At 33.6% G+C, this 18,076-nt stretch overlaps 2 protein-coding genes across 2 annotated transcripts in view; both read right to left on the bottom strand.

Annotated features, from left to right (window-relative positions):
- Positions 1-7,914, bottom strand: part of BicD (protein bicaudal D) — a 28,582-nt gene extending 20,668 nt beyond the window's left edge. Inside the window, exons 1-2 of the mRNA XM_069825538.1 lie at positions 7,466-7,914; positions 2,859-2,999 (exon numbers count right to left, since the gene is read on the bottom strand). Coding sequence (XP_069681639.1) covers positions 2,859-2,999; positions 7,466-7,690 — 366 coding nt within the window. The 5' untranslated portion in view covers positions 7,691-7,914. The remainder of the gene's footprint in view (positions 1-2,858; positions 3,000-7,465) is intronic.
- A 2,528-nt stretch (positions 7,915-10,442) lies between these two features.
- LOC138699552 (thioredoxin domain-containing protein 12-like) lies at positions 10,443-17,874 on the bottom strand. The gene is made up of 4 exons (XM_069825536.1): positions 17,672-17,874; positions 17,075-17,188; positions 16,611-16,754; positions 10,443-12,775 (listed from the first exon to the last, which is right to left on the bottom strand). Exons 1-4 carry the CDS (start codon positions 17,754-17,756, stop codon positions 12,624-12,626), a joined length of 495 nt encoding a protein of 164 aa, XP_069681637.1. The 5' UTR covers positions 17,757-17,874; the 3' UTR covers positions 10,443-12,623.
- Between the last annotated feature and the right edge of the window lie 202 nt (positions 17,875-18,076).

The raw sequence follows: 18,076 nt of genomic DNA, 5'->3' as shown, positions 1-18,076 counted from the left end.
ATGTTGTGAATTAATAATTTGCAAGAAAACAAGTGACAAATTAAACATAAAAAATTCTGCTACAAACGAAGCCAAACCACAACCTTTCATACCAAACAGTTTCAGATATATTTATATTTTTATGCAATAAAGCACAATGAGAAAAAAAAAAGTCTGACACATAAAACATATTACGCGATTAAAAGCACTTACAATTAAAATGTTTCAATAAATTATGTATACCAAATTATGCAGAAAAATCCAAATAATTATTTGGGACAAAAAAATTCTTGGTTTTTTTTTTTTTTTTTTCAAAATTTGATCTCTGATCTTACCTTAAATAACTGAAGCATTTAGGATATCTTGTTCCATCAGTATGTATGAACTAAACAAGACACAAAACTAAAAAATATTCAAGAGAGATGATTAGGAACTGAAATCTCAGATGAATATACAATATTGTCAGTAGTGATGGAATGAGATTTTCAGACCTGTGATTTTGTCGCTGTGATAGGTTAGTCATTGGTTTCGACTATGACTATAGTTCCAAAATCACAGCTCCAAAATCTCAGACTGATAAGCGATTGATAGGTATGGAGACTGATGTACAAATATGACAGCGCTAGAATCCAGACAACTGCAAGTCAGAAGATCAAATTGAAGGGACAACATATCTGTGATCTAATTAACTATTGCCCCACTACTCACCTTCGTAGCATTCTTGGGACACAGCGTAGATGACACAGGCCAGAGTGTGGTTTGTTTTCAGTTTTTAGTATACTCGCCGTGCTAATCACTATTGTTTATACAAGACATGGCAGCAATATATCAATTCAATTCACAGAATAGCACTGTCATCTCGAGACAGGAAACATTGAAATGTTTTGTTGAAATACATTGCTAATTTATATAATCCACAGTGCTAAAGATGATTAATTTAGAAGAATTTAACACTCATTACTGATTTCTATAAAATCTCAAATAATCGAATGTTATAGAATATGTGAAGGAGAAGATTGAACACATCACTGGTCACCAGTTAGAAGTAATGGCTTGGGTCTCAAAACGAAGATTTGTGTTCGGTATATCAAGGGCTGTATTATGTCTTTGATGTTTGAGGGAGGTGGGATATGATGATAGAGACTGGATTAATCTTGCACAGGATAGGGACCGATGGCAGGCTTATGTGAGGACGGCAATGAACCTGCAGGTTCCTTAAAAGCCATTTGTAAGTAAGTAAGTAATGTTCAGATTCATTCTGGTTTTGTTCTGATATAATATACTTCCCTTGCAAAGAACAGTTATATTCCTTTAATTTTTAAAAATACAGTACCCAGGAGTTAAAGACTTGAAGGACCCAGACAAGCTGGGACTTGCAGCAACAAGAAACTTCTACATTACGACTGATGATATTACTCTTGGAATGTGGCATGTATTGCCTGCCATCATCTTTAATGAATGACTCTGTGAATGCCAGGGCATTACAACATTTGCAATCGTCAAGAATCATCCAAACACAAAAATCACACTGTGACAAAATCGCTATTATCTATCACAGCGATTTTTCCAGAACTGTCACAGTTTGGAGCTGTGATGGCAAAACGTTGTCACGCCTCAACTTTAATTGTTAGATGTTATTTTATGCAGATGATGTCATGCATTTGCTGATAAACAGAATTTGTAGATCATTCCATAATGAACTGAAGAACTCAAGGATAAAAGGATTGTGGTAAACCTGAATAAGATAAGGTTACCAGATTTTTACCTGAAATCCGGAGAAAATAGTAAGTTCCAAATTACGATCATTACATTGCTGCAATATTGTTGTTCTTGCTATTATTATTAGACTCTATTATTATTACTTAAATTAAGTTACTACAAGGATGAAACACAAAAGTATAAGTGCTCTGACATAAAATCACACACTTTTCTGATGAGTGAACCTTTTTTAATATGTCTGATGTATCATGGGAAAATTGATTATCAAAATCAGCATGAATTGGCCAATTTTTGTAAACAATATTAAATGCTGTGAAGTCCACATCATATTCATAGCTGAGAAAACTAATGGCGTTATGGTATGGATTACAAAAGCACCTTCCTGTAGTTAAATTGCCATGTCATTAGTCTAGAAGAACTACTTCAAACGAGTCAAAATCTCTTTAAGTGATTTAAAGAATGTTTGTGAATACAGATAACAGCAGCACCTCCTATAATTCAGGTGAGTTTAATTTTGTTGTGAGTTTGTTCCCTTGATTTCTAACGCAACAAAATGAGTGACATGCAAGTAGAAATTAACGTAATCAGTAGCATGAGACCTTCAGGCCAATACCAATATCTGTACACTCTTAGAACGGATGATGTTTTCTTTACTGACATTCTAGGAGCATTGTTTCGCTAGTGGCAAACTCAGAATGAAGATGATGTTAACAAATTATCAAGCAGAACAGATCATCAATTAACAGCTGATGAGAATTACTGAGTATTTCAGATCATTCTAATGGGCAATTCCAACTGAACAACGGACTCCTTAAAATTATGGCGCTGAATATAAGAAAAATACTTCTTCTTGCACAACTCTACAGCCCAAGGTGGGTCTTAGTCTCCTGTACTGTCCTCATCCATTTTTCTCTATCTTTCACCAACAAATGTCTATCTTTTAATTTCACACTTTTTAATGTCATCTTGTACTGAGTCCCACCATCTATTCCTAGATCTGCTCCCCGTTCTCCCTTTCGGTTGAGTGAAACATACAGGACTCGGGTATCTAGAAATTTTCTGCAAGGCAGACTAGTGGGATCAATAATACAAGGCACCTTTGAAATAAATAGTGCAACTAGCCACTACTGCCTCACTAATTTAAAACTGTGCTCCATTACCTGACGTGTTTCATTCTCCAGTTCCAAAATCTGAGAGTTGAGAGAGGTCTCACGAGCTGCCGATTCGGACAACAGAGATTCTTCTTGTTCGATTCCAGTCTTTGTGGTAACTTTGTGAGTCGTCTGGAACTTGGCCAATGCCTGGAAACAAATTCACATTCATTACGAACACACAAAATATCAGTGAATCGTAAGTCACTACTTCCTATGAAAATGTAAAAGAAATAAGGTAGCATATTCCACAGAAATAGGGCTAATCTGAAGATGTTCTTTCATCTTTGAAAATAAGTAAACAATTACTCGAAGCAATGACAATGAATTACAGAAATCTCTACATTTACGTTATAAATGACTATAAAGGAAAGTTTACAAATATCGATAATCAAAACAAACATAGTCTAATGGTAGCAATTTATTTTTAATTAAATCGGTCATTTAACGACGCTGTATCAACTGCAACGTTATATAGCGTCGTCAGAACTGACAACAGCAAAACTGTATTTGACGAGATGAGTCTGTGAATTTGCCATGTGATTATCTACATTCACATTACAGTTGAGGAAAACCTTTAAAAAACCAGGAAACAGGGCACAGCAAGATTTGAACCCAAGCCCTAACACAGCTTTGATCACAGTCCAACTACGCTGGTGACAGTAACATTCATAAACTGTAACATACTACAGACTACACTGAAAACGTTGCTAAATAAATGAACAAGTGAAACTATTTAATTATCCGGACAGTTAAGTAATGAAGAGAAACAAAATATGGGTACGGGAATTATAAAGTACAGAACACAAATTGATGTGAAGAAGGCTAACATACACTACAACATATACTGAATATTTTTCAGTAGGCCTAAATAGTATTATGAATGATACACTAAAGTGAAAAAATTTAATTATTTGGGCTGTTAAATACTGAAAGGAAACCAAATATAATAGACAAGAGAATTATAAGATTCTAGCACACATTTGGCACCACAAAAAAAATAATAGATCAACACAAAACTGTTACTGAAAAATGATTCGATTCACACTTCAGTGTAGCAAACTTCAGCTCATTAGTGAAAAGAGATAAAAAATGCTTTGAAACAGTGAAGAGGAGAAATAATAATAATAATAATAATAATAATAATAATAATTATTATTATTATTATTATTATTATTATTATTAATGTTATGTAGGAAAGTAAAAGTGCTGTAGTCATGTGGTCGAATTATGTAAACAATATCAAGGCAAATGAGCAAGTGATTTGGTAACAAGAGTGGTAAACTATCCAATGGGATAATTATATTTTCCTTTCTATTATTTGGATCAAAATTCCAAAATTTTATTTTTAATCCTGTAATGAATATGATACCAATTTTAAATGTTTCGTCATATAGTGTAACACAAAGTAAATAAATTTATTCTTAACATCAGACTAAAAAAATGAGTGTGGCGCTCTTGTGTTCACTGTGTCATTCAGATGTACGGAGATGTAACAATCTGACCTCAAGATGATTCTCTTCACCAAAAAGGAATGTGTTAATTTTCGCTCTCACATACATTTTGTTTCTCGCAGTCTGACTAGATCTGTATCTAATTTGTATTTAACTAATTCAATTACACCTAACTTGCATATAATGTGGGGATGATTGAGAGACTCTCTAAGGATATTAGGTACTAAATAACTTAGTTCTTGTACTGAAAAGGACAGAGTTGAGGAATATGACGAGATCACAGAAAACATACTCATTGAATGGAAACCCTACATGTACTCTTTGTGGACTACAGTAAAAGAAAAGACCATTTGGTGTTTTATCTGTCAATATGATGTAGTAAGACAAAACATTTCAACTGTTTAATACCATGAATTCGCAGCTGAGAATATCAACAAAAGAAATGTAAATCAGCTTCTGAAATTGGTTATTGTTATTATATTATTATTGTTAATGCTATGTAGAGGAGCAACAGTGCTGTAGCCATGTGATCAAATTATGTAAAAACTGCTTTGGTTATGAACAGCTGGTTTGATAACATGAATGGTAGGCCTTTGTTTACGCCACTTATCGATAATGATCTTTGCCTGTTACATGTTAAAAAAGTAGGCACAATGATCTCACTGAAAGCCTTGTTCTGCATAAACTTAACATATATTTCAAGTGCCTGATTTCATATGTCATGGTTAAACTGGGTAGATCATGTTACCAGAACACCAACACAGCATAGGATTAAAGTCAGTCAATTAAGAGGAAAACAAAAAATGAAAAAAACACAGCACAAACAGAATGTTGCAGGTTCACCTATCTAAATTCTCATATATAATGCTCGAAAGACTGTATCACGAAATTGTTGCTAGACTACGGATCATTCCTACGAAAAGTTATGATCAACAGCAAACACCTAAATTTCTTGTGTACACAGATATGCAAACTGCTATGCTCTACTTTTCCTATTTCTAATATATTCAACTCGGTATAGTTTGCAAGAATAATAGGAAATTTTCAATTACTGGGAAGAAAGAGGTTTTGATTTTGCAGGAACTGTTCAACGAATATACACCTATTTCAATCTCCAGTACAACAAGCATCTTGTTACAATGACACTTGCCAAACAAGGTCACTGTGGTTGGACGACTCACTATGCACAAGGTGCGGTATTCTGACGTAATTGTAGGCGGACAATGATGTCATCAGAACAGATCATGAGGGGCCATACTAATCCACGTTTAATTATAACAGTGAATATTTGTACCATATTGACTTTCTTGTGCTTTGTAACTGGACTTTCTGCAGTCTTTATTCTGTAGACTAACATTAACATTTTCTTTAAATAAATGGAGTATATCAGATCCCTGTGCTCTTATTATGCAGAACCAAATTAAATCACTGCTTTCCAACACATGATTTAGAAAGTATTCAAGAACTTTTAAATAGTAGGATAAGCAGAATACGAACACTGTGGCTTTTGATATCAGAACAAATGAAACTGATAAACATTCCATTTTGACTGCATGTCAGCTGTAGCACGGTTCAGAATGCAGAGGTAGCGAACTAAGCATCAACAAGAGTACACCCTGATTTTCCATTTCCAAATATCTCAGAACTTGCAGCCACACCTCGTTTCCACAAGGGAATAAGAAAGATAGAGATAAACACAAAAAGTGATTAAGAATAGGCTATATCAAACTTCAAAGAGGGTCTCATAACAGGATAGTACTAATAGAAATTTTACCTTTACTTCGTTTTACTAAATATAGAAATGCTGGGAGAGTGGGGGGAGGGGGGAAATAGATGTTAATGTTCAGCATCTGATACCAAAAAAGTGATTTTGGTATGCTGTCTGTTTAAATAGCCTTTTGTTCTGAACTATTGTAAGCATCTCACTTGACGATATATGTCAGAGGAGGAACAGTTGTTTGTATACATCTTAAATTTGATTAGTGTAATATGTAGCTAAGCGGCGATATATGCAATTGAGAGGGAAAGGAACTGGCCACCATATCCCATTATCTCCTACTCTGGTTGCCTCATAAGTAGTGCCATATTGGTATCACTTGTGAGGTTCAGACCTGTCTTCGGACAGTTGACTAAACAAATTATCAAATAAGATTCTAACAAACAATATGACTCCAAAATTTTAAAATTATGTCTTCGGACACAATTTTGAGGCTTAATCTATAATAAATTATCTGTAAAAATTAACGTGAACTTGCCGCTTACGTTACGAGACAAAATATAAAGTGGCATACAAAACTGGATTACATGCTACACTCACTCTGCCATAACGTTAAACACGTTAACTTGACGATATTTCCTAGTTATACAATACTAATTTAGGTATGCTAATTACTTGACACTCAATATAACCATGCAAATGTATGTATTGAAATAGTCATTCATATACTGATAAAATGACTAGTAAACACCAAGTCTAATGGATGAGATAGTAGGCCTAACTTCACTATTAGAAAGTCCAGTCAAAAGGAGGTAACATCGAGCAACACAAACGAGTCATAAATATTTGCCAAATGCTATTTCTTTTAACGAAACGTGCCGAATTAAAAAAAAAACTATGGTTATTTTAGCTGTATGAAAGAGTAGGCCTGTTTTATGTCATACGCATGATATCATTTACCCATTCAAGTGATAGGCCGCTAATTCAATTCTGGGGATAACAGATGTTCCAGCTGTAGATTTTTCTTTACATTAATAGATGAAGAAACATGGCAAGTCTAGTGTCACAACACACGCTCAATTTCATTGTTAATAATTTTATTCATGGCAATTAATTATATTAAGGACTTCATCAATTATCCTTCCGTGACTTGGAGCATGATTGTGATATCTGCGAGAGATTAACCTGGACTTTCCGTCGGAAATTTTACTGTATTCTCTCAGTATCAACTGATACTTTGTTTTCGAAATTTCCTGGCACAGATATATCTATTTCACCTGTTCAAAACCAAGAAGATGAAGCGGTTGCAGATAACATACCGTACTCAAAATCCTGACAACCAAAATATATGTTACTATTGTCACAAAATATTTGGTGAGTCATATATTTGATGTCCAGTGCATAAAACACTACTGTCTACTACCTTTACACTTCCATACACTAACCTCTTGTGTGATTTCGAGTTCATGTTTTGAATTCTCGTACAGAGCTTCGAGTTCTTCGCATTTCATCACCAAACCCCCCTTCTCTTCAAGAAGAACCAAGCCATAGTGGGCTGACTGAATTTTTTCACTAATAGCTTGATCCAATTCACGACCGAGTCGTTCTATTTCTTGCTTCAGCTCCTCAACTGTAGCTTCCTGAAGATTGCATGAACCAGAGGATGCCATGTTTATCGTCGTTATATTTTATAAGGGCTACCTAACCGTAATTACTCTTTTTAGCTGCCTATATTTCTTGCATATCCATTGTGTCATATTCACATTACCCTGCAGCAAGTTCCAGTACACGAGTAAAAACACACTTTTATGAATCCAATGTATTAAAAGTTGACATGACAAATGCACTTGAATCTCCAGATGACTGCCATATAACCCGGAACTCGGAAGTTCCAGCCGGTTGTTCACACTCAACAAGTCGTTGACGAACTTCACGTCACATAAAATAATATCTTTCTTTAACAATAAAAATACAAAGTTTATTGATCACATTCCGTTTCATTTTTTCTTTGTAATAAAAGAACTATGTAACAGGTAACAATAATGATACAATAATTGATATGGTTTTAGTAGTACAAACTTTGGCGAACAATTGCGGGAAATACCGAATATCACCGAATGTAACCGAAGTTGACCCGAGTGTCTCGCATGATGAACTGTGAAAAGAATCTGCTCCGTGAGAACCACCATCACGGTAGCCAACACGGGAGCCAGCATCGTACCCACCACGGCACCCGGCTTGTTAGCCAGCAAGGAAACACGCAAGAAAACAAGCACTGCGAGAACTGGGCTTGTGATGTCTCCTACGTCTCGGCCTCCCCAAAGGTCTTTTTCCCTCTGGCCTTTCAACTAACACTCTATATGTATTTCTGGATTCGCCCAAACATGTTACATGCCCTGACCATCTCAAACGTCTGGATTTAATGTTCCTAATTATGTCAGGTGAAGAATACAATGCGTGCAGTTCTGCATTGTATAACTTCATCCATTCTCCTGTAATTTCATCCCTCTTAGCCCTAAATATTCCTAAGCACCTTATTCTCAAATACCCTAATATCTGTTCCCCTCTCAAAGTGAGAGTCCAAGTTTCACAACCATACAGAACAACCGGTAATATAACTGTTTTATGAATTATAACTTTCAGATTTTTTGACAGCAGACTAGATGACAAAAGCTTCTCAAACAAATAATAACACGCATTTCCCATACTTATTCTGTGTTTAATTTTCTCCCGAGTGTCATTTATAATTGTTACTGTTGCTCCAAGACATTTCAATTTTTCAACCTCTTCGAAGGATAAATCTCCAATTTTTATGTTTCCATTTCGTACAATATTCTGGTCACAAGACATAATCATATACTTTGTCTTTTCGGGATTTACTTCCAAACCTATAGCTTTACTTGCTTCAAGTAAAATTCCCGTGTTTTCCCTAATCATTTGTGAATTTTCTCCTAACATATTCACGTCATCCACATAGACAAGAAGCTGATGTAACCCATTCAATTCCAAACCCTGTCTGTTACCCTGAACTTTCATAATGGCATATTCTAGAGCGAAGTTAAAAAGTAAAGGTGATGTGGGTGATTGTGCATCTCCTTGCTTTAGCCCACAGTGAATTGGAAAAGAATCAGATAGAAATTGGCTTATACGGACTCTGCTGTGTTTCAATGAGACACATTTTAATTAATCGAACTAATTTCTTGGGAATACCAAATTCAATAAGATTATATAAAACTTCTCTCTTAACAGAGTCATATGCCTTTTTGAAATCCATGAATAACTGATGTACTGTACGCTTATACTCCCATTTTTTCTCCAATATCTGTCGAATACAAAAAATTTGATCAATAATCGATCTATATGATCTAGAAAAAATTACAGTATCTTTGATGTACCTAGAAAAGCACTAAACATCCATGTTTTAAAAATATATCCTTAGATTACCAGTATGAAGAAGAACCCAGATCAATTTCAGAAGATGAAGCAATAGGACGAGGAGGGAAGAGACAATGAAGATTGGAAGTAGTAACCAGAAGAGTGTCTTGCCAAAGACCGGAACTGAAAACTTGAAAATAGCTTTAAACTTGTTCATTCTATCACATTTTTAAAGTGTAGGTTTCATTATACTGAGATATTTTTAATGTAAAACGTTTCTGCACTTGACATTCGATAAATCTGGTCACATTTTCTGTTACTATGGTCAAGTTATCCAAGCACGCTATATCATGCAAGCAAAAAGAACTGCACTGTTCTGCTCAGACTGGGGATGTATACAGTAAATGCAAAAGCTTAACGAAATATTCAACTTAAATTTAATTTAATAAAAAATTATCTGTTCATAAATAGGGTTATTTAATAACTGCGGGGAGTATAAAGACAGAAATAGTTAATTTAACATAGTCAAATACCAAAGCACTTTAACCGTGGTGTTAATTTCCAAATGAACCTAATTCTCTGTAATGACATATTATTCATTACAATTTCAAACTCACTGGCATCACATCCATGTATGAATCATTTAAACTACCAATTGAGGACCGTTTTTGCAAAACTTGCTCACTGAAAAAACTCAATTTTACAGGAGAGACAAAATACTATAGTAAGCAAGTTTTGCTGTAACTCTCACTTATAGCAGAAAGCAAGTTTTGAAAAAACGATCACACTTTGACACACTACAATGAAGAGAAATAACCCAATTTTACTAAGACCCCTTGAACAACATGTAGAGGCCTGCCTTATGTTAACGAATCCATCAAAATCTCAATTTTGCAAATTTTGCACTTAGCAAGTTTTGCAAAAACGGTCCTCAATTGCATTGTTGTTTCGAAGTCTTATGGAATGTGGAATGAGGAAGAAAGTATGGAGTTAATTACTTCAAGGCTGTCTCGTTAAATTTAAATGTGGGGAGTACGAAGACAAAAATGAAAAGAAGTATCAAAATTTTATTTCGAATCCTAAACATCCTAACAATCCCAACCATGCTCACAATAACAATCACAAACAGCATAAACGTTTCAAGCAATTACAGGATTATAGGGATGGATTCGATGAATCCTCTGTCACTTTTTCCATATAATCCGAAAACTTGGGATATTATATTAGAAGTCATACTAAATTCAGGTCAATATGGTATGCTATAGTTTCCCTTTCTTCTCTCTTATCATTCCTAATCTTAACAAATTATAACATTTCTTGGACAGCAGTGAACATGATTTACATTTTGATTTACAGTACTATATATGTGAGGGTGTAATCAAAAACAATCTTTACATCATGTTTCCTTTTTGTCTCTCTTTAAATGCTGATATTCAGCAAACATTTCTTGATCTAAATGAGGGGTTGGAAAGGAATGGTGGATTGTTAATGTTTAGGTGAGGGGTTTGGACTTTTTCCATTGCTGGTTGTCACAATCAAAAAAATTAAGACAACGTTTCAAAGGGTGGTTCTCCCTTCGTCTTCAGGTGGAAGAAAGTAGGGAAGAGAAAAAGCCTATTGTTGCGATCGTTACGTATAGCTATTCTGTCCCAACAATAGGTTTTTTCTCTTCCCTACTTCCTTCCACCTGAAGACGAAGGGAGAACCACCCTTCGAAACGTTGTCTTAATTTTTTTGATTGTGACAACCAGCAATGGAAAAAGTCCAAACCCCTCACCTAAACATTAAACATTTCTTGTCATATTTATTTAAGCTTTTATGTTAATGTAGTTTGTCCTTAACATGGTTAGAATTCATTAGATTGAAGATAATTTCAATCTATAAGGATTTAAAAGAAATTGTACTTCAAAGTTGGTTACTGTAGTTCTATTATATATTAAAAATAAATAATAATACAGTATTTTATACATTATTTTTCTTCAAATGATACAAACTATAAATTGTATAAAATCTGCCATTGAAATGCAATACAAACACACTAGTGTTTTTCATTCATTCTTGAATTAAAAATAACAAATTACGTATTTCACAAATTATTCATAGTGACTAGTAATATATCTTAGTTTATTGTGTTAAGTGTTTGTAGAATATAGAATTAGCCACACCGAAGCTCAATGAAAATGGCACTGGACTTAAAATGTACTGATTTGTAACAGAAATTCGATGGTGTTTGGGTAAAGGGAGATAACTCATAAAAATGAGTTTTGATATAAATGGAAAGAAAACTTCGGACCCTTAATGGAAAATAATTTTCTACACAAATAAAACATATAAAATGCTAGTATTATTTTGTTGTTTGCATATCCACTTGTAGAATTTAACTTGTGTGTCCATCTGGGGAACAAAACTCTATTAGCACAAAAAGTGACTTAAGCTTAATCTCTTTACCCGAACACCATCGAATTGTACTTAAAAATTACCAAGATACAAATATCGGCATAAAAATGAAGAAATCGAATTTAAGGAGGATTTATATTTTCTTGAATTTAATTTACATTCGGAAAATACTTTGTGCTTCTCAGCAACGTAAGGGCATGGCAGTAAGTTTTTAATACATTTCTCAGAAATGTAGACTAAACACATCATAAAAGGAATAAATACAGTGAGTATGAGTGTAACTTGAGCTTTCTGCATTATGGTTATTTCGAATATACAAAATTTATTTTACATTTAGGTGGATTTTTACTGCAATAAACTTCCAACAGTGGAAATATGCCCAGTTATCCACAACTGTTTTGTAGTGAAATGTTACTACATTAACTTCATCATACAAATTTAAATACAACAAAAATGTGTATTCTGAACACAATCGTACTTCCGCACATTACATGGATTTTAAAATTATTTACAAGCGAGGTATTAAAAGCTGTATGACACTTGAAGGTGATGTGTTTGAGTTTTTAACGATTTATACAAACAAGTTTTTAATGATTTATACAAACGACCTACTTAAAAATTATATATTTACAAGTTCATTTACTGTGCATGAAAGAAAGATGTACCGGGGAAATTTAATATGCAACTAGAGAGAAATATAAAATTATCTCTCTGACAGAACACGTGAAGAAACTACATATGTGTAAAAAGTCACTTACAAAACAAAAGGGCATACTAATAAAGAGAAATGTGTGTGTACTGTGAACTTTTGGAAAACATGTTTCTTAATACTCAAAGCTCTTCTTCCACTCTACTTTGAGAACTCAACGCCTTCTTCACTCTTTTCATAGAGGCAACTACACTCTCTGCATTTGGATAGTAGTATTTGTATGATGGATTTCCGTCTTCATTGTAAAATTCCTTCCTCACATTTCCGTCAGGTTCTGGAAGCAACATAATATAACTATACTTTGTGTACTATAATAATAACACAACTATCAAGTAATAAAACAACTTTTACAAATACAGTGTGTTTCAAAAGTGATGGTCAAAAATTTAGGTATAAGAAGTAAAAACGAAGAGAAGGAAAAAAGTTCCAGTAAACATGGGTCCGCAAATTAACCATTTACGAGATAATGCCATTTTTTTGCTGGTTGGGGCCACCATTGAACCAAGAGCCTGGATACGGTAAAGCGCCAACATTCATGCTTCATACATATGCTGCACTCTCCCTATCCCATTTCCTTCAAAGCGTGAGACAATATCTAAATAGACGATATGGTGGAGAGGTAGAGAAGACCTGTACCTAGATCTCTGGCTTTAAATCCTTTGGATTTTTGTGTATGGGGTTATGCAAAAAACCTGCTTTACACAACAGACATCACCACACCTGAAGAATTGCAGCATTGGAATGTAGATGTCCATCAGCAAATGAAGATGATCCTGGATTGCTCGATCGCATTCTTGGGTCTTTGCAGAGGAGACTAGACAGATGCATTCAATTGTATGGTCAGCATTTTGAACATCTGCTGTAAAATTCTTCAGTTAACATGTTCATACTATACTGTACCTTGATTATCCACAAACTTTACTGTTGTTTATGTTCAATCACATTTCTGTGGTGATGAAGCCAAAATTACGAATTTTACTGTCTCATGATTGATAAATTAAGTAAAATCGTCACTGCTTTGTTGAAATTAGTACTTAGCATTTAGCGGGCCCCAACCAGCACAACTCAAAATATCAATATATAATATCATATTATTTCCACGAAAATTCAATTAATAAAAGATGGGAGTGTCTTAATCTACAGCAAAATATAATTCCTGAGTATCCAAGAAATCTTTTAACTGTTAGAAATGATAAAGCTGACACAGTATTTTGTAAGGTATTATTTCTTACCAAACCTCATCTTTGGAATGTGGCTGCTGAAATATACGACCAACATCGTGCTTTTTACCCATCATTTGTAAGAAGAGGAAATTCATAGTGAAACACAGTGGAACACGTGTTGTCAGCAAATAGCTGGATACACTACGAAGATAGATAGATTTCTTAGCAAAATGGTCAGCAGCTTCATTACAAAATAATCCACAGTTTGCCGAAACCCAATGAAAAACTTTTCTGGAACCCATTGAAAAACTATCCTTTTGTTAAGCTTCATCAGATGGTACAGAGGTGTGAAAATTATTAGAATAATCTTAATTTTAAAGCTTAGAAAGCATGATGGAATATTCAGATTGTCAATTTCTATAAATGAATACAATATAATATTTTATTACTCAGTCGATGACAAATCAATGTAAAATAATGACTTATTTTATAGTCATTAAGTTTATATACATGAATTACAAAATTGCGAACGTTTTCGCCTATTCAGGCATCCTCAGGCAGAGTTATACAATATCTCAATGTCATATACGTAGCTATTGGTGGTGAGTACTATTTGAATTAATGATGTACAAGCCATCTCCATTATTAAAATGTAATATTACAGGTAGTAAACTTAAATAATGTTGGACTGAACAAGAGTTCCACATATTATGAAGTTTAATTACTAAATGGTTTTAACATTTTTAACATTATTTAAGTTTACTACCTGTAATATTACATTTTAATAATGGAGATGGCTTGTACATCATTAATTCAAATAGTACTCACCACCAATAGCTACGTATATGACATTGAGATATTGTATAACTCTGCCTGAGGATGCCTGAACAGGCGAAAACGTTCGCAATTTTGTAATTCATGTATATAAACTTAATGACTATAAAATAAGTCATTATACATTGATTTGTCATCGACTGAGTAATAAAATATTATATTGTATTCATTAATTTTAAAGGTTTTTTAATAGTTCCTTCACAAATATTAATTGAATTGATGAATATTGGTATATATATTACTATGCCGGAAAGCATTGTTGTACATTGGTATTTTTCTTATTTTACAATTGTTATGGGAATTCAGAAATTATTATATTATGTTGGCGGAATTGGAAACATAAAAAAGTATATGCACAAAACAGATGTATACGTTCATTTGAACCTTCACAACAATGTAAACGCAAAGAACAATTTGTTTAAAGCATTTCTTAATTAATTTTTGATGTCCAATTCCGCCAACACAATATAATAATTTCTGAATTCCCATAACAATTGTAAAATAAGAAAAATACCAATGTACAACAATGCTTTCGGCATTGTGAAGGAACTATTAAAAAACCTTTAAAATTAAGATTATTCTAATAATTTTCACACCTCTGTATATTATTTTGCAACAATCAGATATATATATTTTTTTTACTTTTTATTTTTTTACTTTTAGGTAGCAGATTGGTTGTTATTTTAAGACGTTTTTTGAAGTGTCACTTTTCTTGGTATCTTCAACAGAGTCCAGATAATACTATATTTATATTGCTTGTGTAGGATTAGTTTTATGATTTAGATTTTCTTTACTTTTTGGAGATTTATATTTTTCCTAATTTCATGTACTTCAGAGAGTTATTTTATTTTATTTATTTATTTATACTGACAGAGTTAAGACCATACAGCCTTCTCTTACACTCTACCAGGTCAAAAAGTGCACAAGCAGTTAACTATGAAGTTTCTTAGCTTCCAATATTGCTAAAATATGTTCACAATAGAATCATTAAGCATCACTTTAAGGAGAAAATTGAAGATATGAAAAAAACTACCATCATCACGTGGGTTCGCATATACAGCAAGAAGATTACTGAAATTGTGACTGTATACGATTTCAAGGGTTCGAAAACTGACTAATCCTGACAGCAACACTAGAATTCAGTTTTGTAATTAGTTCTAGCAGTCTGTACATAACGGAATTGTTTAGTGAACTGTACGAAGACAGTTTGAGTCTCATAAATAACACCAATAAGACATCATTCATGAGGCAACTAAGCCCGGAGATAGTGAGGTAGGGTGGCCAGTTCATTTCCTCCTCCATTGCATACATCGCTAACTAGTAACATATTCTAATAATCAGACTTCAGATGTATACAAACAACTGTTCTTCTAATACATATCGTCAAGTGAGATGTACTGCCTGAAAATACTTGTAGATGTACGTATCAGCCAGAACCTCAAACAGAGGTAATAACAGAATTGTGAACCCGGAACTAATATTGTTTACTGACGAAGCATGGCTACTTTTATTGATACATGTGAATTCCCAAAACATCGTTATTATACTTCAGAAGCATCTCAACAGTTACTCTACGTGACAGTCCATTACATGACTTGTTCTTCATGATATTACTCAAAAAGAATTGGGCTAGTGTTCAACAATTTATTGGACCAATGTGAATATCCTCTATGAGCAGATAGTAATTATTTCCAACATTTGTTGCAATTTAGGGTAACATTAAACGCTGTGAGAGGTTTAATTACATTCTTAATCCTGTAGTTTAATAATAAGATTAAAGAATAGTCTGAATTTGCAGATTTCATGATAAAATTTGGTCCCATTACGATGGGTGAAGAGCTAACAATAGTGAAGAAATGACCGTATGTGTTTGGGGTGCTTGAAATTGCAAACCTTGTACATCAATGAAGTGCACACTTCAGCTGATAATGAGATTTAACTTAAAACCTGTTAGTACAGGACGTTGTAACATTTAAGAACAGGAAGTTGTAAAAGGTATGAGCACACTTCAATTATTATTTTGATATCTGAATCAATTGAATGGTACACATTTTTATGTCCTGAAAAACTACATTCTGCATAAGAATGAAAATAAACTTATCATTTACTCACCGATAAAAAGTATCCTTGGGATGTATCCCCCATCTGGAGAATATTGCTCATCTTTAGGTTCCTCGTCATCTTGAACATTCACCATGACAAAGTCTGAGCTCAAATCTTTTATCTCTTTCGAAGCAGCAAACACCGGCTTGAAGGCTGAAAACAATACGTAATTAAATAATAAAAATCAATATCATGAAGACGCATACCTTCTCTTTATACATTATACACATTTTTAAACAATTATTCAGTTCTTCACATCATGTATCAACAAATGATACAAGGATTAAAAAATGAACAAAACAATTATTTACTGAACACACAAATTTGAAAATAAATTTCCGCTCTCTGTTTGCACAAAGACATTTTTATAATAAGTTAATCTCAAGAAATAAGATACCTGACATCATTAATGCGTCTTCCATCCAATGACGATAATGCACTGTAGGTGCATCCAAGCATATTTAAAACCTTACCTTTACAAGATCCACACCATGTTTTGTGAATAATAAGCATTAGAGGTTTGTTACTATTTCTTGCTTCTCTTAAGCCATCTTCCAAACCAAACCAGTTGTACTGTTCTCCAAAACCTGTAAAAAGACTACATATATGAGACCTTTAAACCCACTAATAATGATTTTCCCTTCCTCTTATTACAAACATAATCCCACTGCAGTCACAAGTACTTTCAACATAAAAATCATTTGAAAGCCTACATGTATACTCTAATGCGCTGTTGTAGCCTCCTCTCCCAATTGTTATAAATATAATACCCGAGAGATCCCGGACGTAACACTAGGGAAACTGACCATTTCTCTAGTAATTTGTCCTAGACCTCTCGTATGTTATGTTGGTTAATTATTAACAAGTGAGGGAGGGGGGTTACAACAGTGCGTTAGGACACTGCCCATACAGGTTAAGTATCAAACTATTTTTAAGTTGAAAATATTCTTTGCTGCAAACAGGGAAAACTTAAATGTTCCCTATAAACTTATACATATATCTTTGTCCATATAAGATACAATGGAAAATAATAGAAGGATTAAATAATAATTATTCAACATTATTATTACCTCTTCCTAAATTATGTGTATTCGCTGTTATAATTGTCACTAAAACACTTCCTAATATAAAATTATAATGAGATATTAACAACATTATACTAATTATACTAGTCAAAACTTCAAAACCCGCAGAATGAGTAGTCTGCTGTCGAGAGATCGAAATTGTAGTCACTATTCGTACTCGTGGCCACCCGAGAGTACTTGACAATGTTGCCACCTGAGAGGATAAAAAGTTGCCACCATCATATCCATCGTCTTTGATCCACACCTTCTTTTTAGCAAAGATAATCATAATAAAAAATCTTTGCTGTTTAGAGCAGCTGAACTTAATATACAGGCGGGATTTTTAAAAATTCAATACATAAAATGATAGAAAAATTATTTGTAAACATGACCACACGTATTAAAACTCAA

The sequence above is a fragment of the Periplaneta americana genome, chromosome 5 (genome assembly GCF_040183065.1).
Source record: "Periplaneta americana isolate PAMFEO1 chromosome 5, P.americana_PAMFEO1_priV1, whole genome shotgun sequence".
Taxonomy (NCBI): Eukaryota; Metazoa; Arthropoda; class Insecta; order Blattodea; family Blattidae; genus Periplaneta; species Periplaneta americana.
Note: the sequence above shows the minus strand (reverse complement) of the source record. Positions and strands in the feature narration are given on the sequence as shown.

What these genes read in the sequence shown, in the direction of transcription:
- LOC138699552 (XM_069825536.1), bottom strand. Translation starts at nt 17,756, where the DNA reads ATGTTGTTAATATCTCATTATAATTTTATATTAGGAAGTGTTTTAGTG. An exon ending in TACACATAATTTAGGAAGAG is followed by an intron (nt 17,189 to 17,671) that starts GTAATAATAATG and finishes GTCTTTTTACAG; the next exon opens with GTTTTGGAGAACAGTACAAC. An exon ending in CCCAAGGATACTTTTTATCG is followed by an intron (nt 12,776 to 16,610) that starts GTGAGTAAATGA and finishes TGTTGCTTCCAG; the next exon opens with AACCTGACGGAAATGTGAGG.